A 16,227-nucleotide genomic window follows, 5' to 3' on the forward strand; every position below is an offset into this window, starting at 1 on the left:
TCCAGAGGAGGGCCACGAGGATGATCAGGAAACTGAAGCACCTCCCGTATGAAGACAGGCTGAGAAAGTTGGGGCTGTTCAGCCTGGAGAAGAGAAGGCTGTGTGGAGACCTCATAGCAGCCTTCCAGTATCTGAAAGGGGCCTACAAGGATGCTTGGGATGGACTCTTCATTAGGGACTGTAGTGACAGGACAAGGGGTAACGGGTTAAAGCTTAAACAGGGGAAGTTTAGATTGGATATAAGGAAGAAATTCTTTACTGTGAGGGTGGTGAGGCACTGGAATGGGTTGTCTAGGGAAGTTGTGAATGCTCCATCCCTGGCAGTGTTCAAGGCCAGCTTGGACAAAGCCTTGGGTGACATGGTTTAGTGTGAGGTGTCCCTGTCCATGGCAGGGGGTTTGGAACTAGATGATCTTAAGGTCCTTTCCAACCCTAACTATTCTATGATTCTACGATTCTATGAATTATCTCTGCCTTAAAGCTTAACCTCATAAAGGAACTTGTACCCATTTTAACTGTCCTTGTGTCAGTACAGTTAACCTAACAAACCTGTTTGTGGGGACTTCCACAGCAGTATGAGATAGGTTATATAGCTTTCTCAAGAAAGAAACTAAATCAGAAGTTCCCATGTTGTACAACATACAGAGCTCCATTCAAGTGCTGGACTGCAGACAATGATTTGGCATAACTGTGCTCAGGGGCTCCTGTGTAGGCTGATGCAATTTATTTGACTTTGAGGCTTTCTCGGCATGATGTACTTCCATTTTAAGCAAGCTCATTAAAGTATGATGTTTTGCTATATTAGTATTCTAGAAAGACAGGATATGTTGAGTTATCAAAGGCCACTGTCAGTCCACTTAGTTTAAGAGAAGAACTACAATAGCTATATGCATTTATCTCATTTCTGTGATCTCTTACAGTGCAAGCTTCAAATTAGCTAGGTATCAGAAATGAAAGATTTAATATACAGAAATGACTCCACTCTGATAGGTGCTTTACCTGAGAGAAGTTCTACCTTGCAGTAGTAAATTCAGTACTTTGGTTAAGAAATAACATCTTTGTTAATAAACAACTAAGATACAAATACACTTGGGCCACCCCTTCCAAAAAGGGGAGCAGCCAATAGGTAAGCAAGATAAAAATACATCCTAATTAAGTTTAATCAACTTAGGAGACTGAAGAGGGAAAAGGAGGAAATGTGGGTAAGAATAAAAGCTTAACATAATGGATGCCAGGAAAGAGTTTGAGTATAAAAAGAAAACAGGTGGGCAAATCTGGGATGGAAGACTAGTGTTAAAAGCCATCTACCAACCACACTGGTGAGACAACTAGCCTAAAACAAGTTGTCAGATGGTTTACAAATATGTCAAGAGAAATAATTGGACATGATCCATTTTACTGTTGCTTACCTCAGCTTACAAACATGAACAACTGTGTTGGGTTGTATTTGATTATTTATTTTTACTTTCCCTTAGAGTTTGTGAAAACATGGTTTCACAATAACTGGCAAAACGTCCTTTCACCCTTTTGAGGTGATCCTTAAAACCAGAATTCTGGAATATTCTTGCAGTGCAATTGCTTTTACAATTACTATCCAAGATGCACTTAAGCATGAAAGCAGTAGATATGCAAAAGTAACTGTAAAAATGGGTAACACTGATGTTTCCATTTCAAAATCATTAGTAATGACTCTCAAGCCAAATAGTGGTTCCCCACTGGACTACTTGAAGCTTCAGGATCTCACTGTGGACTTTTCCAGGCCACACATGCAAGGTCTGTTAGAATCTGGGGAGGAATGGAGGAACTAAAAAAAAAAAAAAAAATTAAAAAAAAAGATTGTGTAGTGGGGGTTCACATCTATGCCTGTCAAACCATCTTTCAGTTATACTCACAAAACATTCAGCAGCATCATCCATGATGCCCAGCTGGAAGCGTTGCTCATCCTGAAATGTCTTTGCAAGAGCAGTGCGCAGGGCATCAGAAGGCAGTACCTTCTCACTGCTACACTGGAACTGGTTGAAGATACTCTAGCGGTAAAACAAAAAGATAGGTAAGTTACTGTATTTTCAAAACATGACTCAAATTATCTGAAAAAAAAACCAGCAAACATCTAACTCACTTTGATCAAGCAGCACATAGATATTTTGTATCATACAGGGACTACCACAGAATTAGTTCTCCTTTGAAATTACATGCGCCTTTGTGTATTCCTTCCTTTCACATATCCAAGGCAGGGTGCGTAGCTTAGGGGTAAATTTCCCTCAGTGTTAATAATCCCCCTTGGATATTCCTCCAACTTTGACCCCCAAAGCAAACACAATGGACACCAACAGTTCCTCACTTTTTATTCCTAATTCTTTTCTCCAGTTCACTTTTTCATTCCCACCTCAGTAGCTTTCTTCTTACATAAGCTGCCTTCTTTCCTCTTTCAAGTAACTCTTTTCAAATGTCTTAGCCGTCAAACAGCCACAACCTGCTGCTTTAACTGTTTAAGGAATTTACCTTCCAATAAGTCCAAGTTGCTAAGAATCAGATGATTTTTGAGTCAGCATGCAGGAGGGAAAAGGCATGACACAAGTAACAGTTCCTACATATGGCCAGTTGCTCATTTGCTACCATAAGCCTGCTTTTCACAACTAACTCACAGGTCATGTGGGTAATCATTTGCAAGGATGAGTATCTCTATAAAGACACATTACATCTAAAGTGTGGATTATATGCATGAAAGTTTGGTACATATTCTCAAACTGATTAAAAACCCACTTTTATTTTGTGAGCATGTCTATGTGCATATACTTGTGCACGTGATATCCAAAAGATCTTCTGAACAGTTATTTAACTTGCACTATACTCTCCCACTAAAACAGGAACATCATTCTGTATGCAAAATCCTCAGTTTAAGTAAAAACTTCTAGCCCTTATTTTCATACAAGACCATTCTGTCTCCAACACCCCTCTGGTCTACCTCATTTCATTTGACAAGACACCATCTTCATCAGTGTCAATCTCAAAATTCTGCTTGTCCTTTTCTATCAAAGCTTTCAATTTCCCTAAAGGTTGCAGAAAAGCTCCATTCTAACTGCAAGAGAAAAAAGATCAATTGGGTATCACTTAGCTTTTCTGCCTTCTAAACTTAGTCAAACAAGCAGAAAGCCAGCCTCAAACTGTTCTGCCTGTTTGGTTTTCTTTCAACCCTATACTGAGAATCCATAGCAATGTTGATTCATGCATCACTTCCTCCCTTGACTACAGAAAGCCTCTCCCCAGCATACTTAGGATCTATATTAACTGGAAATAAATCATCTGAATCTTTCTCTCCTTTAACTATTCTTTTTTGTTTCTTATCAGGAAATGAGAAAGCAAACTGGGAGATGGTTAACCAAACTGCAACCTTCACTACTTAGAGAAAGCTGAAAGGGTGCAGAACACAGCTGTCATTGCACAGCCAGCAACCCAATCTCTGAACCCCTGACATTTCTGGCTGCAGGAATTGCACAGTTTATACTATTGACATGTTATCTAATATAGATGTAAAATGCCCATCTCTCCTTACTGCTGTTTTTATTTTGATAGCCCTTATGGTGCTCATTCATGTGTGAGGGCCCACTGTGCCGAAGCTGAGAGCTCTTCTAATATTGCCTTTATCAGAGTATCAAATAATGACAATGAAAGTGGTAATGAAGAGAAGGCTGTAAGGCAGTACATCTCACACCTCATGAACGACATTGTCTACCTCTCCTCAGTTCCTTTATATATGCATATATAAAAAATGGAAAGAATGACAATGTCTCTGTACTTAACAACCTTCATCCCCATTTCTGTCACTGTTAACTGAGCAAGTTCCATGTTTCATTACTAAATTTTCTCATTTCAGTGGACCTCAAAACCCAAACACCTCCCCCCCAAAAACCCCAAACCAAATCAAAACAAACAAAAAAACCCAAAACCAACCCCAAACCCAGCGAAACATAATTTCATCCTGCTTCAGCACTTTATATTAAGTAATTTAAAAGCACTTGAAAATATTCATGACTGTGCTTTAGAAATGTGGTTATCATCAATCTCACTTCATAGATCTGGAAAATGCTACACTCGCCTAGCAACTGGCCCACAATCTCACTGCAGGGAACTGATGGACAGGACACAGGTTGCTTCAACGAGAGCTCTGAAATGGTTCTGCACTTTTGGGGTGTGTGGGGAGAGAATCAATGCAGGCTCCAAACTAAGTAAAAGTAAAAACAAGCAAGCAAGCAAACAAGCAAACCAAAACTGTTATTTTAAATTTCCATCTTTAAAGAAATAGTATACTGGTATGCTTTAACTGTAACATACCTACTAGTTAACATAAACAGATCCATAAAAGTGATCTTGATTATTAACAGCAGCTGTTTTTTCACAAGATTCTTCTTTTGTTTTGTTGTTTGTTTTTTTTTGTCATTGCAAAATACTTACACAGCCTTCACAATTAAAACTAAAAGTCTTAAAATCAGTGAGTAATTCTGCATTTTAGTCTACTGAAGTTCAAATCTTCTCATGTCATTGCACAGTGCAATTTAGAGCATGCTTGAAGACAGTGCTTGCAGGAAATCCAAGAAGTACCTCAAATGGAGTCAGAAGTAGTTTGAATAAAAGGGCTCTGGTTTTTATTTGGTTTTGGTCAGGGTTTTGGGGGTGCAGGTTTGGGGGTTTGGGTTTGTTTATTTTGGGGGGAGGCAGGGAGACAGGGCGTTTCCCCTTTTCCTTATTTTTCAAGACAGGTTCTTTGCTCACCTTCAGAACAGGTCTTCCTTGTGTCTCAGCCTCAGATGGACAGGCGTGGCTTTTCCTGCATTTTCATTGCTAAGTTATCTAAGTCATATCTCTTTCCTTAATTTCAGGTCTTGCCCTTGAGTGATACATTTAATAACTAACATATTTGTTCCATATACAGATCTGAAAGCCAGCTGGGTGTAGACCAGGAAAGCACTGCTGATTCTGCCCCAGGAGTTTTCATGACACCCTTCCTGCAAGTGCTTGTAGAACTTCGTGAGAACTTTATATATGAAACATTCAAACTTTGTTCTCTTTCAAAACCTTCTTCTCTTGAATTTGAAGATAGTGAAAACCCCATTAGTGTATTCACCACACTAATGATCCCCCTCAATGCCTACATTCCAACACAAATGAGTGTCTCCCTAATGGCAGCAACAATATGAAAACACATTGCTAAAAGCTTCAAGAACAAGGGAAGTCTCTCATATTTTACCAGTTTTCAGTAACTAAAATCAAGGATGCTGCGGGGTGGGGAGGGAACAAAGCAAAACAAACAAAAAAAACCCACCACGAAGCCCCAAAACTTTAACAGGAATAAATTGCCAAAGTCCATCTAGTTGCATCTAGTCCTTCCCCAAGTACTAACTCAAAAATCAACTACAGTTACATAGTTAATCTTTTACCCGAGGCATCCAAATCTGGAAATTCCTTAACCATCACAGGCAATCTACTGCAGGGCCTCACTTGGCTTATTACAGTTCGGAAGGCTTTTTCCTACTTTTGTAACTGGAAGCCTCATGTCCTTTCTACTGCAGATCTGGGCTTCTGACATATATCAGTAGAACACAGGCTTGCAGAGTCAGTGGTATACCAAAAGAATCATAGAATCATAGAATGGTTAGGGCTGGAAAGGACCGCAAGATCTAGTTCCAAGCCCCCTGGCATGGGCAGGGACGCTTCACACTAGACCATGTCAGCCAGGGCTCTGTCCAACCTGGTCTTGAACACTCCCAGGGACGGAGGATTCACAACTTCTTTGGGCAACCTGATCCAGTGTCTCACCACCCTCACAGTAAGAACTTCTTCCTTACACCTAACCTGAACATTCCCCTCTTAATGTTAAAACCCATTACTCCCTGTCCTATCACTACAGTCTCCTCCAGTTTCGCAAGTGTGGGGATCAACATAAAATTCCTAAAACTTCAAAAGAAAATCACCTAAGGTTTGAGACAAGGAACCTTTACCACACAAGTTAAAACCTGGCTTTCTATTTCAGAATGCTAAAATTCACATGCATTATCATAAAACAAGTTGTTCTTCACTTGGTTAGAGAATACAGATAATTCTAGCAATTCATGAGACTGACAGTTTAGAGTTCTTTTAAATTTTAAAGATTTGGAAGCTGAGATAATTTTCTCCCTAGGAAAGAAGTATTCCATTTATTTGTGGTAAATTGACATCTGCAGTGTGTATCTAACCACATTGATGAAACAAACCCCAGACTTGATACACATGCACATATGACTTTTTAATCAAGCATGTGGAAGCAGGCTGGCATAAGAATAAGTTGATAGCTGAAGAGAACAGGCAACAGCTACTGAATCAGATCACCGTTTATGCACTGTAAATTTGAGTTGTGTCCATGGCAGCTTTCCGAGAACTAATTTTTCTCTTCCAGCTTTACGCAGAAGTTCCTTCTGGATGGGGATATTACTGCAGCAGGTGTGGTATTTGTTCCAAAGAACAAAACGTGTTCTACCCAAATCCTTTAGTATTGCCTATATCAACAGTTTTTGCCTTTTAGCAAAAGCTACAAACACTAATATGGCCAATCCTCAGCTTTCTCTCACTGCTCAACATGTCAGTATTATTCTTGTGTCACTCAACTGTTTCTGTTTTTTCCTTTGCTTATTTAAGGGTTGGGTATTTTTTTCTTTTTTGTTTGTTTGTCTGTGGTTGGGGTTTGTGTGTGTGTGGTTTTTTGGTTTAAAATTTTCTCTTGCGTGCCTTTCATACTCCATTCCATTAACTGCACTTTTTTTCTGGTCCGCAGTATCTAATCTCTCATCCAGAACATCACACTCTTCTCATGCAGCCTCTTACTCACTACAACAACCTGTTTCAATAAAAATTCTGGCTGCTAAAATCACTTTTCTCCCATCCATCACATCAGCCTACGCCCACAGTATTTTAACTGGCTCCCATTTCTTCCTCACACTATATTCTCTTACAAGGGTACAATAAAATTCTAGCTTTATTTGGTTTTGTGTTTTCGGATCTCCTTCCAAATCTCCAAGTCTGATAACAATCAACCTAGATTTCCACTTATTCCTTTCTTTTACAGACTCTCCCATTTTTACTCACATTGTGCTCTGAACACTACAGTCCATATTGGGGACATTATACATTAAAGTCAGGCTCCCTGGCTACCATTAAAATCAAATTAAAATATACTTTCCATGAGTAGGAGGGTGGCAGTAGAAGAAATCCAAATGAGAGAGTGCCCACATCAACTAGGTGACCTGAATAACTGTTTGATCAAGATCAAATAAAGCAATTATTATTTGGAAGCTTCTATTACCAGGTTATTAACTCAGGGAACTGTACTTGTACAATACAAGTAACTATTTTGCATATTTTTACTACTGCTTTACCCTGCAATGCTATCCTGATTTGGAAAAAAAGGCACAAGAGAATGAAATCTTTGCAACCAACTGAACTATTGCTGTCTCAGCCATGTAATAAACTTTTCATAAAAATCCCTCCATTTCCATCAGGTAGCCAATCAGAACCATGAACTATAGTAATTCCACTTCTTTAAAGCGCTCTATTGTTCTCAGTTTTCACCTTAGACAACATTGTTCCTATACAGAAAATTCATATTCTTCCTGCTTTTGTTGCACATTACAAGATTACAGAAAAGACTAGCCCTACTGGAATTTATCAATCAATAGAGCATTCTTCTTTGCAAACTACAAAAAGCACTCTGTCCTATATCCTGGCACTATGGAGCTCCCACTACAATCCCTGGAAGGAGAACAAACTCTCTGTGGCATGCTCAGTACAGCAGACGGATTTCCCCCTTCCTGCCCTCTTCTAGCTGTTATAAACAAACACCAAAGCAAAGTCAGGCTGTAGAAAAAGGAAAACCAAAACAGAACACAGTAGATTTAAACATTAATAATAAATCAAAAAGCTGTTCCAGTATTACGGCAGGCAAACCACATGGTGGTAAAGACAGCTTGTGCACTCAAAAAAACCCCACTTAAATAATGCCACATCTTAAGAAACAGTGTTTGGGATTCCAGCACAGAGTCTGCAGCTCTCCCTTGTCTTTTTATAGTTGTTGGTGCGAGGTTCCTTCAGAATAACTAATGAGAGTACATCTGGAATAATTTAAAGATTCATTTTGCAGCCATATAAACACAGCCAGGTAGCACAGCAAGTTTTAAAATCACTTCAAGCATTTGTGCAACGGATGTCTTCAATGTGGTACAAAAATAAAATGTGATTTGATATCAGGTATGACATCACTGTCCTGTGATCCCTCATTTTAGAAAAAGTAATTTAAAATTACAACCAGTATTTATAGAGCTAGCTAAGCACTTACAGTAAATATTCTGCATGACATCAGAATCCCTAGAAACAGTCACAGCAAGCCAAGGAAGTGTGGAAAAAATACAACTTCTTTGGTATTATTTAAAGGCTAAATTTAGCTTAGTGAAGACTATCTTCCTCTAAAGTCAACACGAAGAGAATGTCATCTTTAGAGCAACGGTTCAAAGTTATCCAAAGTCAGGAAAGAGTGTGAACCTTCTCTGCAAAACACAGCAAGTATCAGGTATCCTGTGAAGGGAATCTGGTGTGGTGAGGGGACACAAAGTAGACTCTTCCTCCCCCACGTATTGCCCCTTTCCCTAGCCAAGCTGAAATCTGAACATGCCAGCATGCTTTGGAGAAGACTAAACATGTCCTGCCTCTACCTCGCTTGGCCTGGACAGGTATTTCCGGCAGATCCACCTGACAGCATGCAAGGCTAATTACCTCTCCCCAGACCCTAATGGGAGATTTTCGCATGGTATAGAGCTCCAAATTCTTGTGTTCCCACTGGATCCAGCCATATCTTCTCCCTCATTTTAGCAAAGCCTAAGGCAAGATTCAAGAGAAAGAGGATGTCAAAGACCTGGAGGCTAAGCTGGCATTACCCTGGCAGAATAACAGTTAAAGGCTTCCAGAGCAGATAGGAGGGCTGGGGCATGGGAAGAGATGAGCAGAGAAGGGAAGAGATGATCCTGCTGCACTGGAACATGAAACATGCTCTTGGTGATGCTTGCAATATTAGATATGTGTTAAGCATATTATCCCATTTGCCTTAAAAAAGTTTACACACAGTATGTGTCAGACAGACAGCTTTTACAGGAGGAAAACAAAACAAAAAAAAAAAGAGCAGTTTGAGAACAGAGATCCAGAGGGCAGCAGAGAACAAGTAAATACCTTGAACAGCCTTTCCACCCCCATCTACTACCTGCTCAAGGAGTTGAAGATGAATCACAGAATCAATCATAGAATAGTTAGGGTTGGAAAGGACCTTAAGATCATCTAGTTCCAAACTCCCTGCCATGGGCAGGGACACCCCACACTAAACCATGCCACCCAAGGCCTCATCCAACCTGGCCTTGAACACTTCCAAGGATGGGGCATTCACAACCTCCCTGGGCAACCCATTCCAGTGCCTCACCACCCTCTCAGTAAAGAATTTCTTCCTTAGATCCAGTCTAAACTTCCCCTGTTTAAGTTTGAACCTGTTACCCCTTGTCCTGTCACTACAGTCCCTAATGAAGAGTCCATCCCAAGCATCCCTATAAGCCCCTCTTCAGATACTGGAAGGCTGCTATGAGGTCTCCACACAGCCTTCTCTTCTCCAGGCTGAACAGCCCCAACTTTCTCAGCCTGTCTTCATACGGGAGGTGCTCCAGTCCCCTGATCATCCTCGTGGCCCTCCTCTGGACTTGTTCCAACAGTTCCATGTCCTTTTTATGTTGAGGACACCAGAACTGCACACAATACTCCAAGTGAGGTCTCACAAGAGCAGAGTAGAGGGGCAGGATCACCTCCTTCAACCTGCTTGTCATGCTCCTCTTGATGCATCCCAGGATACAGTTGGCTTTCTGGGCTGCGAGCGCACACTGCCAGCTCATGCTCATTTTCTCATCGACCAACACCCCCAAGTCCTTCTCCGGAGGGCTGCTCTGAATCCCTTCTTTGCCCAATGTAGCCTTCTCCACAGTTTGGCGTTACCCCTTGTGCATACTTCTATCATTTAGTATCCTTACCTTACAGATTGTCCTGCTTGCATGCGACTGAAGTTTCTGGTTTTGGAGGTTCTGAAGGGGGGCTGAAAGGACGAGGGGAAGTTTGCATCCCCAATTTCACTTACAGTTAAGTGAAGCCCTTTATTATTCACCTTTATAATTTTATTTTACTTGTTAGCAACTTAAAAATGTCGATTTTTTTTCAAATATTTATGTATACACATCAATATTTTACACAAGTTAATAAAGGTAGAAACTTGTCATGGTTTCCCCCAGAGAAAAACATAAAATTGTGAGTTGCTTTATGAACGTAAGGGAATCAGAAGTAAAATAGTTCTGTAAGTTCTCAAACAGATTTCTATGTATTTTTTTCTCTTATACAGTTTTACAATAGATGTCTGTAAACTTTCTGAAGGTTCTGGAATAGACTTAGGTAGAACACACTGAAATTTCCCATGAAGAACAGAAGGTAGACAGACAAAAAAATAACATTTAGGTTTTGATCAAAGTCAATTGGAATTCATTTATCTACTTTGCCAAGTACTGGTAATTATCCATATTGTCCAGATAATTCCTTACTTGTTTATGTATTTCTTCAGTTTTTCATTGTATATTGAGGTTTGGGAGCTATCAGACTTCTGCACACAACCAGATGCAAGCTTTCTAAAATGTGCAAAAGCACTAGAGAATTCGGTGCAACGTTTTAACTTTGTTGGAAACTAAGGGTTGTAACACCTTCTGGCTAAGCATGGCACTGTTAAGAACTTCAGACAGGAAACAAACCAAATAAATCTTTGCAGACATCTGGGAGCAAGGAGAGAGAGCAGCAATTTTTTTGAAGGCTGCCTAATTTAAAAAATAAGCATATGGCTGCAGGCATACAATTTGTGAATTCTGCCACTCTACCTGTCACTTCCAAGTTTATAATAGCATACTGCACACTTCAGCAAGACATCAAAAGCAAGGATTTTCTCAACAAAACTAAACATTCTTTGCCCCAATGTATGCTTTTAATATATATATTCCAGAGATCCTGGCATTCCTCTCATGCTGGTACTGCTAATCCAGATGCGTGTTTGTCCAGAATTCATCTTTCAACATCTGTTCCACAAAGGTTCATCCTCTCTTTTTCCTATAACATCTCCCCCAACTCCCTTTTCCATTCTGAGAAAGACTTATAGCTATTATATTTATATTAAAAAACTTAACTCTGCTTCAAAGTCCAGTTTATTTTCATTCAAATACCTGTTTGATTTCCTGGTATTTCTTTGCTGTATCATGCTATTGGGTTAAACCCCAAAAGAGCAAAAACTTACATTAATGGTAATTTCCTAAATCCTTTCCTTACTGTCCCCATCTCAGCTACCAAAGAATGCCAACAATCACTTGGCAATACTCGAGGGAATGATCCAAGAATTAATTTCAAATTATTTATCCCACTGAACTTAATGAACTCAAACCAGATGACAACTAAGTCTTCCCACTTCCCTATATAGGAGGGGATACATTTAATACTCCATCTTTTCTTTGTCTGGATAGCTCTATTTCTCTTTTTCATGTGCTATCTTGCTCCTAACCCATTATTATATCCTCTTCTGATGATAATGCTGTAATTATCATCTTGTCTCATGATTTCGAGAGATACATCTTGAGACAAACTCCACTTCAGAAGGAAGTTACTTTTTTTTCCATGCCTTAATAGTCTCCTCTTTGCTCTTCTTTTGCAAGGGGAAACCTGTCAACAACAGTCCAAAAACTCACCAGATAACTAATTTCAAACCCATGTCTCCCAGAGCACCTGTAAAGTAATGTAACAGTAGCAATACAGCTATTATATTATAAATACTGCCCGTGAACTTCATATGATCTTAATTTAAACCATGCATTCTATATTTTGCCATATTTATAAGACATGCTGTCTGTCCTTTTCATTACTGCACATGGAACTCATGACACATTCTCCCACAGTGAATTTATATATTTAGTTGGATATTACAACCTATTTATGATCAAAGAATATGTCTTAGTACCTATTTCAGAAAGGAAGTTTATTGCTCAGAAGATTAGAACTGGTATTTTCATCACATCCTTTCTCTCTTACAGGGTTAGAGGGAGCCATGGGTTTGAATTAGCAAAACTTAGAAAGTAAAGCACAAAAAAACAGAAGTGCTAAAACTTAATGGATAGAGAGAAATGGAGATGTAGGATTGCGCAGTTTACTCAAGTATGTAACAGTAATCAGAATCAGAGGTAACATCCACATTTTACTGTCCAGGCAGCTTCTCTATTGTATCTGCATCTACAAACAGAACTGATGTTTTTTAAAACAGAGAACACAAAGAGCCCAGCAATTTAATGCAGACATCAACATTTACAGTAGAAAATACCTTTCAGTCTTACGTAATCAACAGTTTTGAACAAAAAGTCTTACAGCTAAAGCAGCTCTGAAGAAAAAGTAATTTCTGAAAAGCAAATTAACTGTATACACAGTATGATAATTATAAACAAAATGATAAATAATTAAAAACTAAGCAAACTGATGTTTTACTGGCTGAAATGATCTTCTGAACAACATGGAAGCTGACGATCTGCACTCCACTAATAAAGAGTCCTTGTACCTGAGAACTTTAGCTGGAGTATTTTCACAGTTTACGGGCTTGAACATAATATAAAGAGAGTACTGTGAGTGTCTTGGGTGAATATTGATCATATTTACCTTTGTTCTCATAAATTTCCAGATGAAAGTTTGACTAAACATATAAATCAAATATCAGAAATATTTGTTAATTTTTTTTAAACTGTTTTGAATTTATTTCCAACTTTTACCTTAAGAGCACAGAAGATGCAAGAATCTCCCATACATTTGTGCGTTGTGATTTGCCGGAAACTGCGTCGAAAAATGTCCAGGTGCCAAAGAACCTGAAATACAAAAAGGGCCACAGTCAATTTTATGAATATATAAAATAAAATACTGCACAAAGCTCCAATTAAAATTGCACATGCTAAATAATCACAGGGGTAGTCTAATTCCAGTGAAGATTACTTTTAAAATGGAATGCCTTTTATCTAACCTCAAGTTGACATTTTCATCTTTGTTCCTCAGCTGTAGCATTCACTTACATTAATGTACAGGAGGACAGCCCTCTGAATTTCTTGCCATGTGCTTTTAGATTAAAAAAAACTTACTTCTTGTCCATGTGCTAGTCCCATCTTTAGCAGCACTTGCCCTGACTGCTCCCCCTTCCTGACACCACATTGTGCCGCCACATCATGAGGCTGGGCAGAGCTGCCAAGAATACCCCACCGACTGCTGGGACCAAAACCTGTTTGTCGTTCCACCTCCTAGGCAGCCTCCTTGTTCTGAGCAGGAAGGCCAAATAATGGGAAAATGGAGCACCAGCAGCATATACATTAACAAGCTGTTATGCCCAATATTATCATTAGAAAGTATATTTACATGCCCTGATTACTGGCAGATTTTTAACCCTAACTGTGAGGGCAGTTATACTCTTCTCTCAGGACAAGCGTGGTGGTAACACCAGGTATATGGTCACAGCATATAAAAGCAAGCAGGTTTCTCTATGCTCTGCTAGCAATAGCAAGAACCAACGCTTGATGTAACAGCGCCAAATTGGTCAATTATCTAAATTCTTATCTGTAAAACAGCAACAATACTGATCTCTGAGATTTTTCACAGTCAGCTCTTTGTATACACATGTGGTTGGTGCTGGCTGTTTCAGCCTCGACTAACAATAACTGGACCTTCTTGTAAGCCTCAGAGCCACCAGCCTTTCAGGAGGCAGAAGCTTTCACTGAAAGAAGCCCTGACCTAAATCACGTCCTGCCATGTTCCGGAGTGGCAAGGTCCAGGCTGGCATCTGACTGGGCAAATGCTCTGTTGGCATAAAGAGAGGAACCAAACTTCTTATTTCTAATGAACTTGCCCAGAGCAACAAAAAATCAACTGCCCTGAAAAAAGTTGAGCTGGTTTCAAGAGGTATTTCCAGCTGGAATAATTTGTTAATTAAACTACAGCACACAAATATTATCTAAAATTATATTTAAAAACACATTTATTGAATATTTTAATCTGTAAAGTTTCCCAAAACTTCAGAGTTGTCATGGCTATGTTTATGCTCAAACTTTCCCTATGTTGCCTGGAGGCAACATAAGCCTTGGAATCATGTAATTACACACAACATTCCTGAAGAACTACTGCAGACTTCACAAAAGGACAAAAAAATAATACATTTAGGAAAAAGTCCAATTTTTTTCATGTAATTGGCTTTGGAGTTTATCCTCAATGTTTACAGAAATATCTACGAGTAAGGAGCAACAAGCATTAAAGAGCCTTTCAGGCTAATGCTGAATGCTAAAAAATTAAAATTAAAAACAACAGAAGTATATATATTTTATGAAATTATTACCATCTTGCTTTTTTTTTTTTTTAATTCAGCTTTGACAGTAAATATTTTTGGTATCCTGTCTCTCTTAAGCTTTAGAAGGAAATGGTTTATGTAGAAGACTAAAGGTCAGGTCATACACTTTCATCTTCATGTATGGCATGCAGCTGTTAGGTTCTACTCAATTCAGATCTAAGTTCAATAACTCATATTAGGAGGCAGCTAGTGATTACACCTTACAACTTAATAAAAGCAATAGAGTACATAATTGGAAACTTCACTTATCACTTCTCTTACTATAAATTCTCTTTGGACCTAGTCCTACATTTCATGGTTTATTAAGCCTTTTGAGGGTCACTGGTGTTTTACTTTGTATTATTTGCATCTGGGGGTATCTTGAAGCCTGAAACTAAAGTTAGTTGAGAACCTAATCATGCCCATGGAAGAAAAAAGGGGGAGGAAACAACAAAAACCCATAAACCAAAACACACAAAAAACCCAACCACAGAAACACAGTCTGTGCTACACAGACAAGTCATATGAAGGGATGGAAAGTGATGTGGAGAAAGGGTTTTAAACCCTGCAGACAGGATTTAATATCTCAAACATCAGACATTAAAAACCTCTAAATGGTGACAATGCCACTATAGCAGCCATACCACTCCACTGAATTTTTACACAGGAAAAGGCTTTTCTTCTAAATCGAAAGGTTAACACTCAAGTCACCTAAGCTAAGCATCTACAAGTAAGCAGTTAAAAGAAAACCACATAAAAAGAATCTTGTATAGGTATTATCCTGAACTTGACTGGTTCAATAAAAAAGTTAGATCTAAAGTTCAATAAAAAAATTAAATGTCTACTCCTTTTAAGGACATACTGCAAGCTATGCAATGTTCTATTATTTTAGAATAATTTGTCTACATATACTTTCCACTTTGGTTGACATTTTACAAGTTTACACAAACAAGAGACTGAAGTACAGTAAGTGATGACTATTCAGATGCTGTCGATTTCAGCAGGAAAACCTGAAAATTAAAAAAGGCTGCTCTATAGCTCAACTAGTCTGCACTTCCACATATAGCTTTATTCTATCTAGACCCACAAATGATTATGTCAAGCCTGGCTCTATCTGTTGAACAGTCAAGCCTAATAAAATATTACAAGAGACAGAGGATAAAGAAACAAACAATTTTTTTTATTCTGTGCTCTTACCTGTAGTGCGCTGTTCAGAAAGCAACTGTTCTGTCCTGGTTCATTGCTGAGACCTTTACTCGGTGCTATTGAGGTTGTATTTCGTGGAGTAAACATGCCCTGTACATTCCCCCGACCCACAGAAAAGTAATTTCTTTTCCAAGACATTCTTCTAGCTTCAGCTGTAGAATATGTAGGTTTAGACTGGCAGAGTATTTGACTTGGATCAGACCCTGCCTTTCTTTCACTGAAATTCAAAACTAGAACAACATCCAATCTTCTTTAAATTATAGTTTAAACAGAACTTATCCTTTATCAGGACACAAGCGGTTTGCTTCTTTCAAATCCAGCCCAGGATGCTATTCTTCATTTGATGCCTATGTATGCAAAAAACTCTTTCACAAGCAGCCACATACAAAGTTTGCAAACGGGAGGAATCCATGGTCATGCAAGTTCATCTGTTATGCTGCTTCTCCCTTTTCCAAACACACAGTGACTTCAGGGAACAAATGGCAAATCAAGTTGGTCCCAGAATCACGGAGAAAAACAGTAGCTACCTCCCACACCCC

At 39.0% G+C, this 16,227-nt stretch overlaps 1 protein-coding gene across 1 annotated transcript in view; it reads right to left on the reverse strand.

Moving 5' to 3' along the window:
• The window catches only part of USP54 (ubiquitin specific peptidase 54), a gene marked incomplete at both ends in the record, with an annotated part of 56,310 nt that extends 40,484 nt beyond the window's left edge, over positions 1-15,826 (reverse strand). Inside the window, 3 exons of the mRNA XM_080621192.1 lie at positions 1,893-2,027; positions 12,891-12,983; positions 15,680-15,826. Of these exons, the coding sequence (XP_080477318.1) occupies positions 1,893-2,027; positions 12,891-12,983; positions 15,680-15,826 (375 nt within the window). The remainder of the gene's footprint in view (positions 1-1,892; positions 2,028-12,890; positions 12,984-15,679) is intronic.
• Between the last annotated feature and the right edge of the window lie 401 nt (positions 15,827-16,227).

The sequence above is a fragment of the Psittacula echo genome (genome assembly GCF_963264785.1).
Source record: "Psittacula echo genome assembly, chromosome: 6".
Lineage (NCBI taxonomy): Eukaryota > Metazoa > Chordata > Aves > Psittaciformes > Psittacidae > Psittacula > Psittacula echo.